The 19,585-nt window shown below is 39.6% G+C and overlaps 1 protein-coding gene across 2 annotated transcripts in view; it reads left to right on the forward strand.

Annotated features, from left to right (window-relative positions):
- Positions 1–19,585, forward strand: part of ANK3 (ankyrin 3) — a 322,709-nt gene that overhangs the window by 256,521 nt on the left and 46,603 nt on the right. For both annotated transcript variants that reach the window (XM_007458433.1, XM_007458434.1), the window contains 2 exons: positions 2,922–3,146; positions 5,808–5,962. In XM_007458433.1, coding sequence (XP_007458495.1) covers positions 2,922–3,146; positions 5,808–5,962 — 380 coding nt within the window. The remainder of the gene's footprint in view (positions 1–2,921; positions 3,147–5,807; positions 5,963–19,585) is intronic.

A 19,585-nucleotide genomic window follows, 5' to 3' on the forward strand; every position in this document is an offset into this window, starting at 1 on the left:
GTAGTGTATCAGCATTTGTCATCCTGCTGTTCCTAAAGCTAGAAACATTCATTCATGTGTTAGTTTTAGGATCATTTGTAGAATTCCTGCTTCAGTTTAAATGTTAATAAGATGCAATGAATATGATTAAATATCACCTTTTCATTTGTTTCTATAAATTATATTGCATGACATCTTATTTTGCATACAATATGTAAGGGATGAGTTTAGAACACAAATCACTATATTTCATAATGCTATTGAATAACGGGACTCAATATCGGGCTTAAACATCTACTCCCATCTTTCCTCAGTCTTTTGGCTCTATAAAACTGAAAACCATAGAACAATAAATAATCAGTAATGAGCACCAACTATGCACTGGTTGCTACACAGAACACAAAGAGATTCTTCCAATTTTATTAAAATCTTCTAAGCCATGGTTTTTCCACTTGGTTCTGATATTCTTTGTAGCTGGGGTATTTTTATATTGACGCTGGTAACCTCCTTACACTACCTTCACTTTATATACATATACTTGATATATATAAAATATTTATATTTGTATATTTTTTTTTTCCATATCTTTTTTCAGTGTTAGTAACCAAGTCTGACCTAGGCAGTTTCTGAGCACACTTAACAAAATGGTTTTGTTCATTGGTTTATTCAGTAAACATTTACTGTGTGCTTATTATGTATGGGAACTGTGCTCAGCTCTGTAGGTTAAGCAGTGAACAAGACAAAACCTGATCTGAATTATTATCTGTATTAGTGAGACTCAGCTGTTTGTTGCCAGGGCAAACACAGCCCTCTCAGTGTAAACACTCCAGTGTTTATCTGTATCCATACTAATACAACTGCATTTTCAAATCCAGAGTTTATCTTGAATCATTTGTAATTCATTCTGTTACTCTTAGTCCCAAGCACGAGTTGATTTTTAACTACTGGAAGCTGGGAAAGATGAGATTTTTGTGTTGGGCTTCCTTATAATATGCCACATTGTCTTTATTACTGAATAAAAGTAGTTGTTAAGTATGTATATGTCTAAAAAAGTATAGGCTCCCCAGAGCAGTTTCAAGTGACCCTTTTATCATTCAACACTGGAGACAATTCATCTGGACACTTGTACAAGTGAACAAGTATCTTTGTCTTTGACTAAGGAGGAGTGATTTTTGTTTTGTTTTGTTTTGTTTTTGAGAGGTTCAGTCTCTTGCCCTCATACTTTGAATATCCTAGTGGTTCTGGTCTCTCAAAGTATGTATAATGATATCAAAAACATATGAAACCATTAATTAATCCAGAGGAAAACAGCTAAATCCAAAATGAGCAAAAGGGTGTGAAGTTGATTCCACCTCACTGACGACCAGAGTTGGTTCTGAAAATCTGATAGGCTGAAAAGTGATCCCTATGCTCTTGATTCTCTCCATGGGGATGGTGGGTCCATTTGCTTTGTTGAAGAGGTTACTCTTCCGAGGTCAAGAGGCATCACTCTTTAGGAAAGGGTCTCCAGCTAGGACCGCCAGGCAAGGTCTGAAATCTATTTGTAGGATGTTAGAACTGTTTTTTAGAAGAGTAAATAGTAGAGGATTTTGATGGATGGGATTATCCCCCCTTCCGCCCGCCGCCCAAATACTGTAGGTATTCAGACAATTTTCTAAATATCAACATTTGGTGTTCTTCCACTAATAAGCGTATTTTCACATGTGAAAATTAGAATGCAAAAATACGTGTTTCTGTTCCCCAGTCTCTGACTTGCACCTCTTCCGTATGTTGGGCTCATTGGTTTACATTCATCAGAGTGCTTTACAACCCGGTGACAGTGGTGGGGGGAGTCACGGAGGTCTTTTTTTCACGAACACATGATAGGAATCAAGATATTACCCAAATAAGTTTGGGGTTAGCAGATGCAAACTGTTATACATGGGATGGATGAACAACAAGGTCCTACCTACTGTATAACACAGGGAACTATATTTAATATCCTGTAATAAACCATAATGGAAAAGAATATGAAAAAGAATATATATATGTATAACTGAATCACTTTGCTGTACAGCAGAAATTGACACAACATTGGAAAATCAACTAGACTTCAATAAAATTTTTTAAAAGTTATTACCCAAATATGACACAGTTAATTTTTACATCTTCATAGCTACATGCAGACAAATAATTTTTCCTCCCTAGCTTTAATATAACAGCCAGTGACAGAATTATATAACTTAGAGATATTTTCTAAAAAGTCTGTTCAATCGTTTTTGTATTGCTATACAGATACTCAAATGTAGGTTATTTTAAACAGTTTTTAAGCCAAATTGATATTGAAGAGATTAAACCCCTTTCCATCAAAATTGCCTTAGTAAAACTTTAGTCACCTTCTGCTTTTATTCTTATTTTCTGCTTTGTGAAAATAGTAAAAATTAGAGTGTTGGTATGATTAAAGATACATTCATTTTATGAGTTGTACATGTTTAAGACATACTGTGGAGTTTCATCTTACTTGCTGAGGGGGAGACATTCCATAGTCAGCACATGGCTAAAACCATTGATAGTTAAAATGACCCTTGAATGTAAACTTAAACGACCCACAGGGACCACATACAGTGGGTTTGTTTTTAAATGCAAGACAGTCGCTTAATAGCCAGTTTTTATCCCAACTTTGAAACAGTCACTCTTCCTTCAGTTTGAGCATCTGACAGAGTGGTTGGCTTCTGTTCGGAGGCCACGCACTACCAAAAAATAAAGTGTCGTGTTTTACTTTTTGCTCAGTTCACAAGTCAAATGCATGTTTGATGTGACTCCACTGTATTTGCTTCCAATGTATTCTTAAAGAGAGGGAATTATAGCTACCTTGTCTGTCACTTTAACATTCAGTTTCCAAACTTGCTGTGAAAACGGCTTCTGTCTCTCCTTGATTTGGCCTCTGATCTTCCCCCCTGCAGGTTTCTGGTTAGCTTTATGGTGGATGCAAGAGGCGGCTCCATGAGGGGAAGCCGGCACCACGGGATGAGAATCATCATTCCTCCTCGCAAGTGCACTGCCCCCACCCGTATCACCTGCCGTTTGGTAAAGAGACATAAACTGGCCAACCCACCCCCCATGGTGGAAGGAGAGGGATTAGCCAGTAGGCTGGTAGAAATGGGTCCTGCAGGGGCACAATTTTTAGGGTAAGTCATTTGTCATTCACGTAGTTTCAGAGGTCACAAAGCTGTGTAATTCTCTGAAAAGCTGGTAGGCTGGTACTTCCTTAACTCAGTTTGCTGGCCAAAGGTTTTACTAACCGAGAAGCATGTTCTCTGCTCAGTGAGTGCACGGAACCCCAGCGGCCCCCGTGGAAGTCAAGGCACCACTCTTATATATCCCACGTTGAATAAATGGCTATTTTGGGTACATGTCTTTTTAATGATAATTTTTGGGGGAACAATCCATTGTGATATTGTATTTTACAAAAGGAAAACATGAATTTATTTTCTGAGGTGGCACTTGGGTGCAAACCAGGCAGGCTCTGTCGTGACGGACAGTTTGTTCACAGTTTCCCCTTCTTGTTTCTCTTCCTGCTGCATGGATGTTATTCAGTAAACTGCATCTTCCTACCAATCCTCCCCCTGTAAATGAGGGTGAGAGCTTGGTTAGCCGAATCCTGCAGCTTGGGCCTCAAGGAACAAAATTTATTGGGTAGGATCTTTATAGACAAGATACAGAATGTCTACAATTCTTTTTCCATTTTCAATTTTTTTCTGTCACACCCATGGTCTTATTCTTGTCTTAATTTTATTTTTGGTTTTTAATGCTTTCAGTTGATGTGTGTCACTGAAAGAAGAAAAAAAATCATAGTGGCTTGACTTAATGCAGCACCGCTACCTCTCTTGTGCTTTTCAAGCATGTGGAATTCACTGCAAGCATTCTGCTTTCATAACCTTGTGCTTCTGTAAACCTTTCTTTAATTTGAAATGTTTCAACTGATGATGATAGTTTTTAAGACAGACTGATAGTCTAATTTTAACCCAGTGTAAAAGAAGATATTTGCAGGCTTTGAATCAACATTTGCTGTAAATGATATATATGTGTGTGTGTGTGTATGTGTGTATATATATATATATATATATATATATATATATATATATATATATATACCTGTATATATATATATATATGTATGTGTGTGGAGTTGCATTTTTTTAAAAAGTACTTATGGGCTGTGAGAAGGACAAGTCATCAATAAGTAAACTGATTTTGAAAAAATGTTGGGAATACAAGATATTTAAAGAAAATCAAATAGGCAGCAGGCAGCATATTCTAGTAAAGTTATTAAATTGTTTTGTTTTGTTCTGTTTAAGCTGAAATGTGTTGGTATTTGTCTGTCTGCTTATCTGTCTGATTGGTGTGTTTGCATTGGCAGTCTGCATGAAGAAACCTGTTATGAAAAGTTGTGCTTGGCTTTCACCTTGGTCCCAGACCCTTGTTCATTTCTCCTCTCCAATATTGTTGAATGTCATACACAAAGCCACATTCCTGAAATATTTAGAGTGACAGTATCTGATGCATTAACCTGCAAAGATTGTATCTAGTTTTCAAAAAAAGAAAAATTTAATGTCTAATCACCAGGTGTGGTTAAAATCTAAGGGAAACGTCTTAATAACTCTTGAAATTACTATTAGGAATAGCTGATTGTGTTTTTACCCACTGAAAAATAAACGGGTTATAAAAAAATTTTCAAACCCTTAATTTGAATTAATTATAATTATTTTGCCCAAAGTAAAATTTTCCTATTTATCATCCCATTTTAAGTGAATGCTTTTGTAATAAATCAAATATTAATATGTTTTTATTTATGTCATTTGGCCATTACAACTACTATCCTTTTTTACGCTATTACCTATTTAAGCCTGTATCTTCTGTTACCACATGTACATAAACACACAGGCTAAGAGGTGAGGTTATATACAACCTCTGTAGGAGAATAATGATACTGTCTACTTAAATGTCATAAAATAAAGCTGCACAATCCAACTACATAAACTGTGTGTGATTGTGGTCTGCTTACTTCCATTCATCTTTTTTAGCATTTATCCTACTTCAAAATTTAACAAAATTATTCCTGTGCTTGATTGGCTATCTTCAATTTGCAGCCATTTTTTTGCCTTCTTTTGCAAAAGGACACTGTCAAAAATTAATAGATCATTATATGACAATTTCAAACCAATAATGCTGTTCCAGAAAGTTTAATTCCTATGCAGTCCTACGAGAGCTAGGAAATTACGCTGCCCATTTCACAACGTAAAAATCAAAGTAACCGTCTTGACTCTACAGGCCATGAACGTTATAAAAACTGACCGTTGGAAGGAGTGGATTGTTATATTGATTGTTTTCTTGCTAAGGGAAAAAAATCAGTGATCTTTCAAAATAGGCAATTTACAGAACTTCTTTTTTAAAGAAACGACTGTGTCCTTTTAAATCATGAGCATTTTGTATAATACAATATACTATTGTGTTTTAAAAAATGGACCAACTTTCTTTCTTATGGTCTATTTTAATAACTTTCAATTCCTCGATTACTCATGTGTGCTGAATATTTTCCCCCTATTAACTCAAATGCCTAACATATGATAGGCCCCCAAGAATTGTTTGTGAATGAATGAATGATGGCATGTTTTCAGGTTTCTAATACATTATTCAATTAGCAAATGATTCTGCAGCTTTGAAATCATTCCCAACCTTAGTGGCACCTCTGATTTTCAAATGAATACTGTCAGTGAAACACTTTTAAAAGTATGAAACTATAAACCTATTTCCTTTGATCCCAAAATAATGTGGCTTTTTTTTTCCAGCCCTGTCATAGTGGAAATCCCTCACTTTGGGTCTATGAGAGGAAAAGAGAGAGAACTCATTGTTCTTCGAAGTGAAAATGGTGAAACGTGGAAGGAGCATCAATTTGACAGTAAAAATGAAGATTTAACCGAATTACTTAATGGCATGGATGAAGGTAATTACAATGACTCCCTGTTTCTATGAATGTCTGCAGGAAGAAATCGAAGGAATGGCTAGACTAAAGGAAACAGTACTTGAATTTCACACGTTTGTATTTTAAACTGGGAATCGGGTTCCTCAGCATTTATTGTTTTCTGCGTCTAAGGCATGAAGTTCCATTTAATCTAACAAACCCCGCCCCCCCATGTTAATGTATAAATCTTCTGATAATTCTCTGTCTTAAATCAACTGTATCAATCTTTCCAAAGCTTAAGAAAGTTTTCTAAGTCAGAAATGTGTAAGGAGGGAGTGAAATAATAATGCAAGGCATGCAAAGCATGCGGAGCATTTTTAAGAAAATATGTTCACTTCTTATTTTTGGAATCATTATTTTCGTACCCCTTCTTTTATCTCAGTCTTCTCCCAGATTATTTCAGTATTCTTATAGATTTTTAATTTCTCCTGGGTTCTAATCAGCTTTTTTAAAAAATAGGTTTCAGGCTAATGATTGGGGAGTCTGTGGTGCTTCCAGTGTCTTATTCTTTGACCTGGTAAGACTGGCCTACAGCGAGCATGTCACTTTCTCATACGCATCTTCTTCAGGCTCTCTGACCCTTAGCATCATAGCAGTTTTTCTTGGTAGATATTGGGAATAGACTTGTTTTGAGAGTGGGTACTTGGTGCAGCGTTTTCCTTTAAAAATGTAAAAAAAAAAAAAAAAAAAAAAAGAGAGAGAGAGAGAGCAAGCTCATCATAAAATAAAGCTAATCTTTATACTGACTTGCTAATCACTACAAATCCAGCAACTGTTTTTTGTTTTTGTTTTTGTTTTAATTTTATTTATTTATTTATTTATTTATGGCTGTCTTGGGTCTTCGTCTCGGCGCGAGGGCTTTCTCTAGCTGTGGCGAGCGGGGGCCGCTCTTCATCGCGGCGCGCGGGCCTCTCACTATCGCGGCCTCTCTTGTTGCGGAGCATAGGCTCCAGACGCGCGGGCTCAGTAATTGTGGCTCACGGGCCCAGTTGCTCCACGGCACGTGGGATCTTCCCAGACCAGGGCTCGAACCCGTGTCCCCTGCATTGGCAGGCAGACTGTCAACCACTGCGCCACCAGGGAAGCCCCCAGCAACTGTTTTATATAACAGCTTTACTGGAGAAATTATTCACATACCATAACATTCACTCTCTTAGCATTTAGTTCACTAGCTTTTGGAATGCATCTAGCGTAGTCTCTACTGGTTGTGAAGTGTGGACAAAGGAGCTAGACAGACTTGAGGGTGTTTGAGGGACGACCTCGGACAAGCTCTTGGATCCCCGTGAGCCTCTGTTACTTCTATAAAATGGAGATTACCTTCCTCACTTCATAGGGTTGCTGCTGAGAAGAAATAAAGTCATTATGTGAAGCGCTTTTCAGATACAGCCCTTGTTACAGACGAAGCCCTTGATAAATATCCACTATTATATTCATTCCATAGAAAAAATTGTCATGCCAAAGGTATTGTATACGACACAGCGAATCACAGCCACCCAAGAATTTAAAGATGTCTTTACAGCAGGGTACGGGGAACCTAATCATTGCTGAGAGTCTAGCATTCATGAGGCACTGATAAATGCCTCTATATATGAAAATTTTAAATGAAAGAATAGTACTGCAGAGTAGGCAGTTTTAATCCCACTTTATAGATGGGGGAACTGAAGATCAAACAAGTCAAAAGGTTATACCCCCAACTCAGTAGCAGCACAGGGGCTGAAATCTAGTTCTGCCTGTTCTCAAAAACTTTTAACTCTCCCACTTACTTTAGAAATATGTGTCCCGTGGAGAAGAAAATAAAGCAAATGCCTACACACCTCAAGATTTCAAGATCCAGAAGAGTCATTTTACATGTTATACATGGAATGAGTATACATTAAATGTTTATACATAATACTGACATGTATATCCTGTACCTTTCACAACTTCAGATAATTTCTGATGGATGGGAGCTTTCATTGGCAATTTAGATTTCTAATTGTTATTACCTTAATTTATTATAAAGCATGAAATATAGCTTTTTTGATAAGGAAATTTATAAGAAAACATAACCCAAAGTTTTAAAATGAATAAATCCTAAGGGAAAGAACTGAATTCGCATTTTGAAAAGAGTAAAAGAATATGGATGATTGAGAATAAGAAATAGAATAAGATAAATGGGTTTTCCAGAGGATAGGTTTTTTTTCCCCTGTTTTAAGGAAAATAAGGTATAAAGATATTTTCATGTATCCAGTATTTCTTAAATACTATTGTAGATTACTAGTTTTTTAATGCAGCATCCTCTCCACAAGGATTTCTTTTTTTTTTTTTTTTTTTAACCAATAGCTACCTTGACATTGTAAGTAGCTGAGGGCAGAGTACGTGTCTTAATCGCTTTTGAGTCACCGGTATCGGGCACAGTGCTGATTCAGACACTCACCCGATCCTGGAGAGTAGGCAGAAGGAGGAACCTCATGATAATATATAGCTCTGGGGAGGGCGGTGGGGGGATGAACTGGGAGATTGGGATTGACATATATACACTAATATGTACAAAATAGATAACTAATAAGAACCTGCTGTATACAAATAAATGAATAAAATAAAATTCAAATTAAAAAAATAATATATAGCTCTCTGGAAGAAAGCTCATGTTAGTCTGTTTCTTCTCCCCCAAACTTCATTAATGTTAATCTCCTGGGGGAAAAACTTAAAGAGGAGTGTTTACTTTGAGGAAAGTTCTGAGAAAGTAACAGTATTTTAGGAAGAATACTGAATATTCTAAGAGAGTGTTGTCCAATAGCACTTTCTATGATGATGGAAATATTCCATACCTGTGTGGTCCAACAGCCATCGCTAGTCACATGAGACTCTTGAGCACTTGAAATGTGACTAGTGCAAGCGAGGAAGGTAATTTTTAATTTTGTATAATCAATTTCAAATAGTCACCTGTGGCCAGTGGCCACCTCCTTAGACACTGCAGTTCTGACAAAAAACACTGGATTCTAATAATATGTTCTTAATTTTGGAGCACAGATTATAGTATCAGGCACAGGCAGATTTTTTTTTTTTTAATTTTAAGGTTTATTTATGGAATGGATTTCCATGATTTCATACTGACATGTCTTCATTTTGGGTTTTTGTTTGGTTTTTTTTTGGTTTTTTTTCTTTCATTTTGTTTTTAATAAGCCAATTTTCAAATAGGAAGTTAGTCCTATCTTTGCTTAGACAAATGACGCCCCAAACACTGCCACACTAGGGGCATCTGTCCGATGTTTTAAAGAAATGATGATATAGCCCTATCCTGGATTCTACATGTTATCTTGGACATAGTGGATAGAGTTTCTTTGCTACATTTTTTAAGACCAGATAAAGTTTGGTTCCATTTTAGACAATTAAAAGGAAATGCAAATACTTCCAAGTTTAAAGAATCAAGCACTGGAGGCCACAAAAGCAAAACTGAGGACTAAATTTTCAAGGCACCATGGTTTTCTTCATATATTAAATCTATAAAAGCAATAATAATGAAGGAACCAAGACACACATTTTATAACTGAAGCTCAATTAATCAGATTTCATGCCAAGCTCAGGCACCACGAACCACCACTCTTGTCCTGTCCCCAGAGAAACTTAGCTCTTATTGGAACATCCCTCCTCTAAAAACAGACAGGCAAAAATAAAAATCAATCTGTCTCTAAAAATCCAACCCTTCTTTTTCCTTCAAGGTCCAACTAGTCAAACTTCTTGTGGGGAGAGAAGCATAAGCATGGTTTAGGAGGCTTCATGTTATTTCTACCCTCACCACTCTGTGCCCCTGGATAGCTGTTAATTAGCAAGATAAAAATAGTACATAAAATAAGCCAGTGACCAGATCACTCAAGACTTCCTTAGAGAAAAAGAGAAATAAATCATCCTACTATTATTTTATTTACCCTATCAGTTTACCCAGTTCATAACAATTAAGCCTTATCTGTCATCTATGGCAAGTGACCCTTGGTAATACCTGTCTTATTATAAATGTCTCATTTTAACCCTCTTTTCCATAAATGAACTCTATGTGTTACTTTATAACTAATCTGTATTCTACTTTTATAACTAGTCCTATTGCACCGTCTTCTCTGAAAATCTTAAAACCCAAGTGTTTAGAAACCATCTTAGCCAGTATTTTGATCAGTGATTTTTTTTTACTGAACAACACAATTGTAAAGATCAGATTATGGTTCTATAGTATTTTAAAACTTGCAAAGCCTTTCCACGTGCACAATCAAATTGTAACTCCAGGGCTTCCCCGGTGGCACAGTGCTTGGGAGTCCGCCGGCCGATGCAGGGGACACGGGTTCGTGCCCCGGTCCGGGAAGATCCCACACGCCGCGGAGCGGCTGGGCTCGTGAGCCATGGCCGCTGAGCCTGCACTCCGCAACGGGAGAGGCCACAACAGTGAGAGGCCCGTGTACCGCAAAAAAACAAAAACTAACAGACAAACAAAAAACAAATTGTAACTCCAGGGAAAGACAAGTCCAAGGAGGAGGATAGTTTGCCCAGTGTGGTGTGGTGTGGTCGTGAGGATCACGACCTGTGGATGTCACACAGACTGAAATTCCCATCCTGGCTCCACGGCTTACTAGCTGTGCGACTCCAAGAAAGCCCTTGATCTCTCTAAGCTCATAGAGAACTAATGGGAAATAGATGAGCTAATATGTGTGAATTTCTCAGCATGATGTCTGACACATGAGAACCACTCTCAAAGTTAGCCATAGCCACGGCCGCCATGTACAGCTGTGCAGGAGAGCGAGGCGGGCAGACATCTTGCCTCTTCCACTTCCCAAGCCATCTGCTCTGACACTGTAGCCTTCAGGACAAAGGGGCACCTTTATCTAATGTTTTCAAAGCTACTCTCTAGTTGCCTACAGGGCTGTGTCCACTCCACGTGGACGCTTTTCCAAATCCCACGAGGACACCTCCAGGGCTAGTGGAATCCCTGGTCACAGTTGATGATGATTACCCCACGACTACCACCCAGTCAGAAAATAGTAAGTAGACAGATCTAGACTTCCAAAATCTAGACTTCTGACTCCAAATCTAGTTGTTTTTCTACAATACTCCCTTGCCTCTGTATCTTCTCAAATGAAGGATGCCTATGAAAGTGCTTTGTGTGGAACAAAAGGTGACATGAATGTCAGCTGCTACTTAAATTTTCCATTATGAATCAAGGTACGCTCCTAGTTCTTGTGTGACTCCAAAGGACATGGCGTGTATTCAGGAAAAACTGTCATTGCAGAATAAGGTGGAATCAAGAGTTATTTGTGGCACTAGCAACCTCAGAGATAAAGGCATCAGTGGTCATGCTAATGAAGCAGGTGTGTTAGAGCAGCTCTATTGAAATAGCAGGCTAGAATGACACAGAGGACAGTTGGTCTGGGTGTGGAGAACCTGTTGTTACCACTGAGGTATCATGTGGCAGGAGCAACTTTTCTCTTTGGCAGCAGACATAGATCTTGTTCTAGCACTTGTTTGTTCGTGTTTTCTCAGGAGAGAAAGATATCGCAAAACAAAAAAAATACTCATTCTGCTCCCCACACAAACATCATCTTTAAAATGCACCAAACTGAATCCACTATGCAAATTTAATTAAGACCTTACTTGAGTTAAACTCACAAAGTTCAATTCAACATGTTTAAAATTGTGCCTGCCGGGCTGGGGTGGGGAACGGGGACGGGGGAGGGTTGGATTGGGAGTTTGGGATTAGCAGATACAAACTACTATACATAGAACAGATAAACAATGAGGTCCTACTGTATAGCACAGGGAACTATATTCAATATCCTATGATAAGCCATCATGGAAAAGAAGATGATATTTACTAGTAGAAGAATCCTTCCTCCTTAGAGATCTTAAGAACTGCTTATAAAAGTAGTTGAGCCCTGAAAAGTGAAATATGTAGTTTCACGTTGTACACAGCACCATCTGTTGGGGAAATCGATTAACAATTTTGAAAAATTCTGGAGGAAAAATGAAAAATTGAACTTAACCAAATCAGGACTGTGGTTGGGGTGTAGGAAAAAAATAGAAAAAGCGAAAAAGCCCAAAACTATTAATTAAACCGTAACAAGGTGCTAATCTGCTTTCAGTCCACTGCCAGAAAACTTACTTTTAAGAGGATTCAGCGATGCCCACTAGGTGCATAACTGGACCAGAACAGTTCCCTCACGCCCACTAGTCAGGAAATGAAAATGCGACCAAAGCAGATGAACATTAATAATGCCAGGTTTTATATATGTCTGTGTAATGTACTTCTTGCAATTGCATGCCTTTATGAAACATTAGTGGGTCAAAAAATGACATGAGACACCCTGTCCCATGTGTCAGACAGAGTGGCGCTCTGTGCCCTCCAGGGACAGTGAAGGGGTCTGAGAGACCGGGTGTTAGCTTCCGTCACCTTTAGTGTCGATGTGAATAGAGGCCGATGTGCCAGACACGGCAGGTCTAGGCCCCTTAGAGCTCAGTGCACTTCTGTGTTTGCTGCATATGCCGGGTTACGGATTGATGGTGTTTAGCTTTAAGACATTATATACGATCCTGATTTTGAAGATAGGATTATATAAATTGTTTCTTGTCTGGATATAGTACCGATGGTTAAACGAAGGGTTGAAGAAAGTTTGTAAGGGGGCTAATTGCCTGAAAGCCTTTTCATTTGCACAAGTGGAAAAGTAAGCAGATGTGGAAGAACATTTTTCTGGAAAATAACAGAGAGAAGCAGATGCAAAGAATACAAGGCTTCTGCAGTCATGGAGGAAAACCTTAGAATGATTATTCCAGCATGGCCAAACACACCCTCTCTCATTTCTCTGTTTCCAGGAATCCTTCCCTAAACCCCAGTCTACGTTAGATACACTTGGCAAATACTTCTGTCGCACCTGGCCTGTCTTCTTCTGTAACAAGCAATTTTGAACTTTGCTCTCTTCCTTAGTGGACTGTAAAGTCCATGAGGGCAAGGAATGGCTCTGACTGGTGACAGTCGTTATGCCCAATAAATATAACAGCCCTTAGCAGTGTTGTCACTTCATCATAATTTGTTGAATAAATGAAGAAATGAATGAGTTGTATCCAGGCATGTGCTGCCACTCTTGGCAATACATTTCCTCAATAATTCAGTGACCCATACCCAAGACAGGAAGCAACTTTCTAAAAGAACAGATGCCACAAACAAATGGGGAGAGGAGGTCTGGGAAGCAGGAGAAGGGCACATAATGATTAGGAATTCGTTTTCTAAAAATAACTTTAAGATATATGATTGTCAGCAATTATACGGATTGCTCAAACTGGAGGGAAAAACAAACAGGTATACCATTGTTTCCAGACATTCTGCATCATTAGCACTCAATTATTTGTGCAAATCTGAATAACAAAGAAGGTCCCTACCTTGGGTAAAGATGTAAAATAATGCTGATCCAGACACACATATAGCAGATGCCAGAATTCAATAAGAATATGAGTTAAATTACTAAAATGATGGGACCTTTCTGTACGGTCTTTGCAACTTTCCAGGAATCTAATTATTTCAAAGTAAAAAACTGAAAAGTTTCCTACTGTGTTTATGTTGAGGAAGAAGGGTCAAGTGTACCATTTGAGGGGTTTTTCCTGTAACATCAAGGGTGGGCTTGTTCCAAAAGTTGCATTTTAGATGGAGCTGAACTTAAATTCCAAAGAAATGAATGTCTGTAATTTCCTAAAATATTTCAGTGAATATATTACAACTGTTCTATTGTTCCACATATTCTACAGCCAGAGTTAAATATTATAAATTTATCTTTTATTTCCTTCATTTCCCCCAATTTATCTGCTACTTAATTTTTCTATGATTGGTGATATTTTCCCTTAAAAACCGAATGAAATTAAAATGATAGCAGTTCCGATTTATATACTTGTAGAGATGCAAAACAGAGACAGTGTGATTTAAAAAAAAAAAAAAAAAAAATCCAACCTTAGATCTGCCACAGACTGGCTCTATGGCTCTCCTCTATCTCCAAGGTTGTATGACCTTGGAAAGAATACGAAATCTAAATTATTATGTCAACAGATCTGTGCTGGCGGTTTTGTATCATTTATTTGTCATATCCACCCCAGAGGTAACTTTTCTTATCCTGATCCTATAAACAAGTTACGTAGGGCTCAGCGTTAAGGAGCTCCTCCAAGATCCAAGCTCACCGGTTTGAGAACTGGATTTGAACCGAAGGTACCTGTCAACAAAGACTTTCCACAGACCCATACTAGCTAGCATGCCGTTTTGAATTCTGACATTCTAAGACTTCCATTTTTTCCCACCGCTCAGTATCAAATACTCCATTCGTAGAAGAGCAAGCTGAGAGAACATTCACATGACCAGAAATGAAACCCTAGATAAAGAAATCATCCTGGGCTTCCCTGGTGGCGCAGTGGTTGAGAGTCCGCCTGCCGATGCAGGGGATATGGGTTCGTGCCCCGGTCCGGGAAGATCCCACATGCCGCCGAGCGGCTGGGCCCGTGAGCCATGGCCGCTGGGCCTGCGCGTCCGGAGCCTGTGCTCCGCAACGGGAGGGACCACGACAGTGAGAGGCCTGCGTACCGCAAAAAAAAAAAAAAAAAAAAAAGAAATCATCCTTTGTGAAAACTCGAGGTTGTATTCCTTCTATAGACTGTTCACACTCAAACCTGACCAGATCACAAACAGCCTTCAGAAAACAAATTCCATACAGGAAAGAGAGTCATGGCCCCATTGGACCATGTTATCAAGACATTTAGTGCATGTAAGAGTGAGGCAGAACTAATCCGTGTGATCATTTGAATGCTTTTAAGAAAAACTCATTTTGTGGGAACATGATTTCAATCCTGTTATTTATGATTCATGGTGTTATGACCTTCACACCCATTCATATTTGCAAAGCATTTTATGATCCTTCTTGCTCTGTTGCAAAATCTGTTACAGAGAATGCTGTCCCAACTTTTACAAATAAACTAAAGGAGTTACAAGGTACTTAAGAAATTTATCATTCATCAGCGAGGCAAGAATGCTGGAGAACATTAGCTTCCATTTCTTATGCAGCAGAAAGTGCCACTGTCATGAGAGCTTTGTGCTCCTGGAGTGGGCCAATAAGAAGTCATGTCACCTTTTGGACCAGGGTGTTTGCACATCTATCCATTACTCGTCCATTTATCAACCACTACACACGTGCCAGCTAGTCTGCAAAGACACTGTGTTAAATGGTGGCTGGAGTCCATGTCTGTGTGATTTCATCCGTTCCCCCAACCTGGTCTTAGGTTCTAATCTCAGCTCTAAAGCAGACCAGCTAAGTCAGTTTGGGTAAGTCACTTAACCTCTCTGAATTTCAGACACTTAATTTACCAAAATGCTATGTGGGCAAAATAGTAATTGACCCGCCACAAAGCAGACATGCAGTAAGTGTAAATTTTAACCCTCTTCCTGGCCAAACCTATTTCAGAACTCACCTCTCTTTTCCCTGTGATGTGTGTGTGTGTGTGTGTGTGTGTGTGTGTGTGTGTGAGAGAGAGAGAGAGAGAGAGAGAGAGAGAGAGAGAGAGAGAGAGAGAGGGAGGAAACTTTGCTAGTAAATTAAAAAGAAAGAGAGAGGGATCCAGGGTTCTTTCATAGTCTAGGTATTATGAATCACCCTGAAAGGTAAAAAGCTCTTAATATTTTTGTATGCCCCTGCCTCCTTTAATTCTATAGCTATGGAGTGGTTTAGTATATCCTTTTAAAAATAAAACTATTTTAAACTAGTAGATATTTATTGTTGCCCCATAAGCTCCTCTTCTCATATTGAAACATCCTTGAGTTGTTTTTCATGGGATCCTGTTGTCATATTTTTAATAATTTGGGTTCTGGGTTTTTAAGGACAGATACAGGGCGAGAGTCTACTACTAAGACCTTGCTTCTCAAATGTGTCAAGTCATAAAGTCACCCGAGTTGAGTATGGAAATTTCAGGTTCCACCCCTGGCCTACCAACTCAGAATGTCCATGAGAGAAGCCTAGGAATCTCTGCTTTTAATAGGTAGCACCGGTGTTGCTTCTGATCTGGCCAGTCTGGGGCACACTCCTCTGGGAGCTAGGTTCTCTGTGGGTAGGAATATGATCCAGGCACCATGTTTGTGGTGCACATTACTTGGCTGAGTTTATCTCTGTATGTAAAGGGTGGGAACAAAGCAAAGATTCTTGGTAATATCTTCCTGCTTCTCTGGTCTAAGTAATAGACCATTTTAAACTCCAATTAAATTCAGTCCTGGACAGAACAGTGGCGTTGTTCATTTTTACATGATCAAACTTCATTCCTATTTGCCTGGAAATCTGACTTTTTTTTTTTTTTTTGCTGTGCGTGGGCCTCTTGTGGCCTCTCCCGTTGCGGAGCACAGGCTCCAGACGCACAGGCTCAGCGGCCATGGCTCACGGGCGCAGCCGCTCCGCGGCATGTGGGATCTTCCCGGACCGGGGCACGAACCCGTGTCCCCTGCATCGGCAGGCGGACTCGCAACCACTGCGCCACCAGGGAAGCCCCTGACTTTTTTTTGATACACCTTTTTAGTTTACAAAGAGCAATATAGCACAGTATACCACAGTATGAATATATCATAATTTATCTAACCTCTGTCCTATGATAGCCAATAAAATCTTGCGGTAGGCGTCCAGGCCATAAGCATCCTGTAGTGACTTACTGGTTTCACCTCTTCCTCTTCCCTCCTCACGTTTACCTACTTATCCACATCATTTACTTTCTTATTTGTGCAGATATCCTAGAGTGTAACGGCCCAGCCTTCAACTGTAGCTCTTGAAAAGATTATAAACCAATATTTAATATTAGTATTTTTACATTTCTATTAACTTCTATTCTCAGAGGAAAAAAGTTTAAAATATTTTAAGTATACATATATACAGAATGTAATCTGGTTAAGGGAAGATATCTTTTCTCCATTTCATCTTGCAGAGGCCTGGGAATATGAGTAATTCAAGAAGGTGTATGATTCTACTTAAAAAATGGGGCATGGAGACGCCAATGCCTAATATCCACACGTTAGTTATTCCATTAGGTTAAGCCTTATCTTTAAAGTGCCCCTTAAAATACACATTGAAGGTCAATAATTATGCAAGTTTTAATGGTGACAGAGGAATTGCTAAAAGCTTCAAAGTAGAACACGTACAACACAGCGGGTCCCTGAGTCACTGGCAAATCCTGAAAGACATCAGAAATTCAGTGTGGACTTAGAAATCTGAGCTTCTCCACTTGCCACTCATCTGCTGCATCTGAGGGGTACCCCCTCACCTTCTATTTGGGGTGGCCTTAGTGCTTCATCCAAGGTAAGACGGCATAAGTGTGGCCAAGCGACCTCTACTACGCCAAGTGTAGTTCTTCCCACTGCTATTAGTTTCCAGGGGTGATACATCTGTCTCTACCTTAACTCCTCACAAATGTATGAGCACACACCCAAACACACACACAAGCAGCTGAGAAGTGCACATTATCACAATTCCTCCGAAAGATGCCTCACTCGTACCGGTAGGTCCAGAATAATCTTGAGTAACCTTAATACTCACAGGATACATGCTTGTTACATGCAGAGTTAGGAAATCTGTCTTGTTTGAAGGGTGTAATTTCATGGCAGAGTCCATGTAAACTGCTTGCACTGTGTGGAATCCTAAGTGTTTTCTAAAGGAGAACATAATCACAGGTTTGCAGCTGAAATTTAAAAAGTATCTACTTAGCTGATGGTGATGAGTTGCACAGCAATTTAAACAAATTATCAGAACTTTTTCAGTTGCAGCGTGAGTTATGAACTCTGGAAATTCAGACTTTTTTTTTTAAACTGATTTGACACTACATTTTAAATTTTATTTATTTATTTATTTTTGGCTGTGTTGGGTCTTCATTTCTGTGCGAGGGCTTTCTCTAGTTGTGGCGAGCGGGGGCCACTCTTCATCGCGGTGCGCGGGCCTCTCACTGTCGCGGCCTCTCTTGTTGCGGAGCACAGGCTCCAGAGGCGCAGGCTCAGTAGTTGTGGCTCACGGGCCTAGTTGCTCCGCGGCATGCGGGATCTTCCCAGACCAGGGCTCAAACCCGTGTCCCCTGCACTGGCAGGCAGATTCTCAACTACTGCGCCACCAGGGAAGCCCCAGACTTTTTAAGATAAGCCAAATCATGGGAAAGGAAATATACCTGCTCTGTATGGAAAACTTTTATTCTCTATCAATCAATTGCTGAATAGGTGAAAACTTCCCCAGAATATTTTCCTGAGCAAACTTTGATTTCTTCCTGTTTTTCTATACTAGCTTTTTTTTTTTTTTTTTTAATTCTTTACCTTTGTTTTCTCTTCCTTCACTAGAGACTCAGTATTTAGGTTTTGACAGAGCAGAGGGGAAGGAGATGGTTAGAAAACAAAAAGGACCAAGATTCCAGTTCCATTTTTGATCTGGGGTGAACCCTATTTCTCTCCTAGTTGACAATTAATTTGGTGGTGGTTAATGTGTAAAATGAGAAGATGTCTCTGATCCAATTACCTAACCATCCATTTTACCATTCTGCACATTTCTGTGTGGAATACGCCACTATCTCAGCCCTGTGTCTAACAGAGGCGGCAAATGTGTTCGTAGTGGAGGGACGGTAGGCGTGTGCTGTAGGTATCAGAGGAATGAAAAGAGGCTTCTGTGAGTAGCAAACAACAAAAGTAAAACCAACACCCCTCCTTGAAGTGTGGAAATCTCCCCTTTGTTTTGTAGCAACTAAAACCACCCCAGCTATGTAAACCCAAAGGTAATGCTATCTTATTTCCCACCCTATTCTCACCTCCAACTCCATTTCCCAGTGTTAATAGCCTAGAAGGTTTCCTCTGCAAATCTCTCTTATAAAAACATACAAACAGGGACTTCCCTGGTGGTGCAGTGGTTAAGAATCCACCTGCCAATGCTGGGGACACGAGTTCGAGCCCTGGTCCTGGAAGATCCCACATGCCGCGGAGCAGCTAAGCCCGTGTGCCGCAACTACTGAGCCTGCACTCTAGAGCCTGTGTGCCACAACTACTGAGCCCGCATGCCATAACTACTGAAGCCTGAGTGCCCAGAGCCCGTGCTCCACAACGAGAAGCCACCACAATGAGAAGCCCGCGCACCACAACGAAGAGTAGCCCCCGCTCGCCGCAACTAGAGAAAGCCCGTGCGCAGCAACGAAGACCCAACACAGCCTAAAATAAATAATAAATAAATTAAAAAATATATATGTACCAACATACAGATTACACTTTTCCTCTAAAAAGGATGAGAAGCCCACACACCACAACGAAGAGTAGCCCCTGCTCGCTGCAACTAGAGAAAGCCCGTGCGCAGCAACGAAGACGCAACACAGCCTAAAATAAATAAAATAAATAAATTTAAAAATATATATATATACAAACATACAGATTACACTTTTCCTCTAAAAAGGATCATACTGTGCACGTTGCTCTGCCTCCTGCTCCCTTCCTGACTTTATACATGTCAACCACTACCTGCCTGGCTCCCTCCCTCCCTCTGAGCTCACCTCTCCTGTCACCTCCTCAGAGAGGTGTTTCCTGACCCTCCCCACCCCCACCCCCACCCCCCCCCCCGTCAC

This window comes from Lipotes vexillifer, unplaced genomic scaffold (assembly GCF_000442215.2).
Source record: "Lipotes vexillifer unplaced genomic scaffold, Lipotes_vexillifer_v1.1 scaffold1209, whole genome shotgun sequence".
In the NCBI taxonomy this organism is placed as follows: domain Eukaryota; kingdom Metazoa; phylum Chordata; class Mammalia; order Artiodactyla; family Lipotidae; genus Lipotes; species Lipotes vexillifer.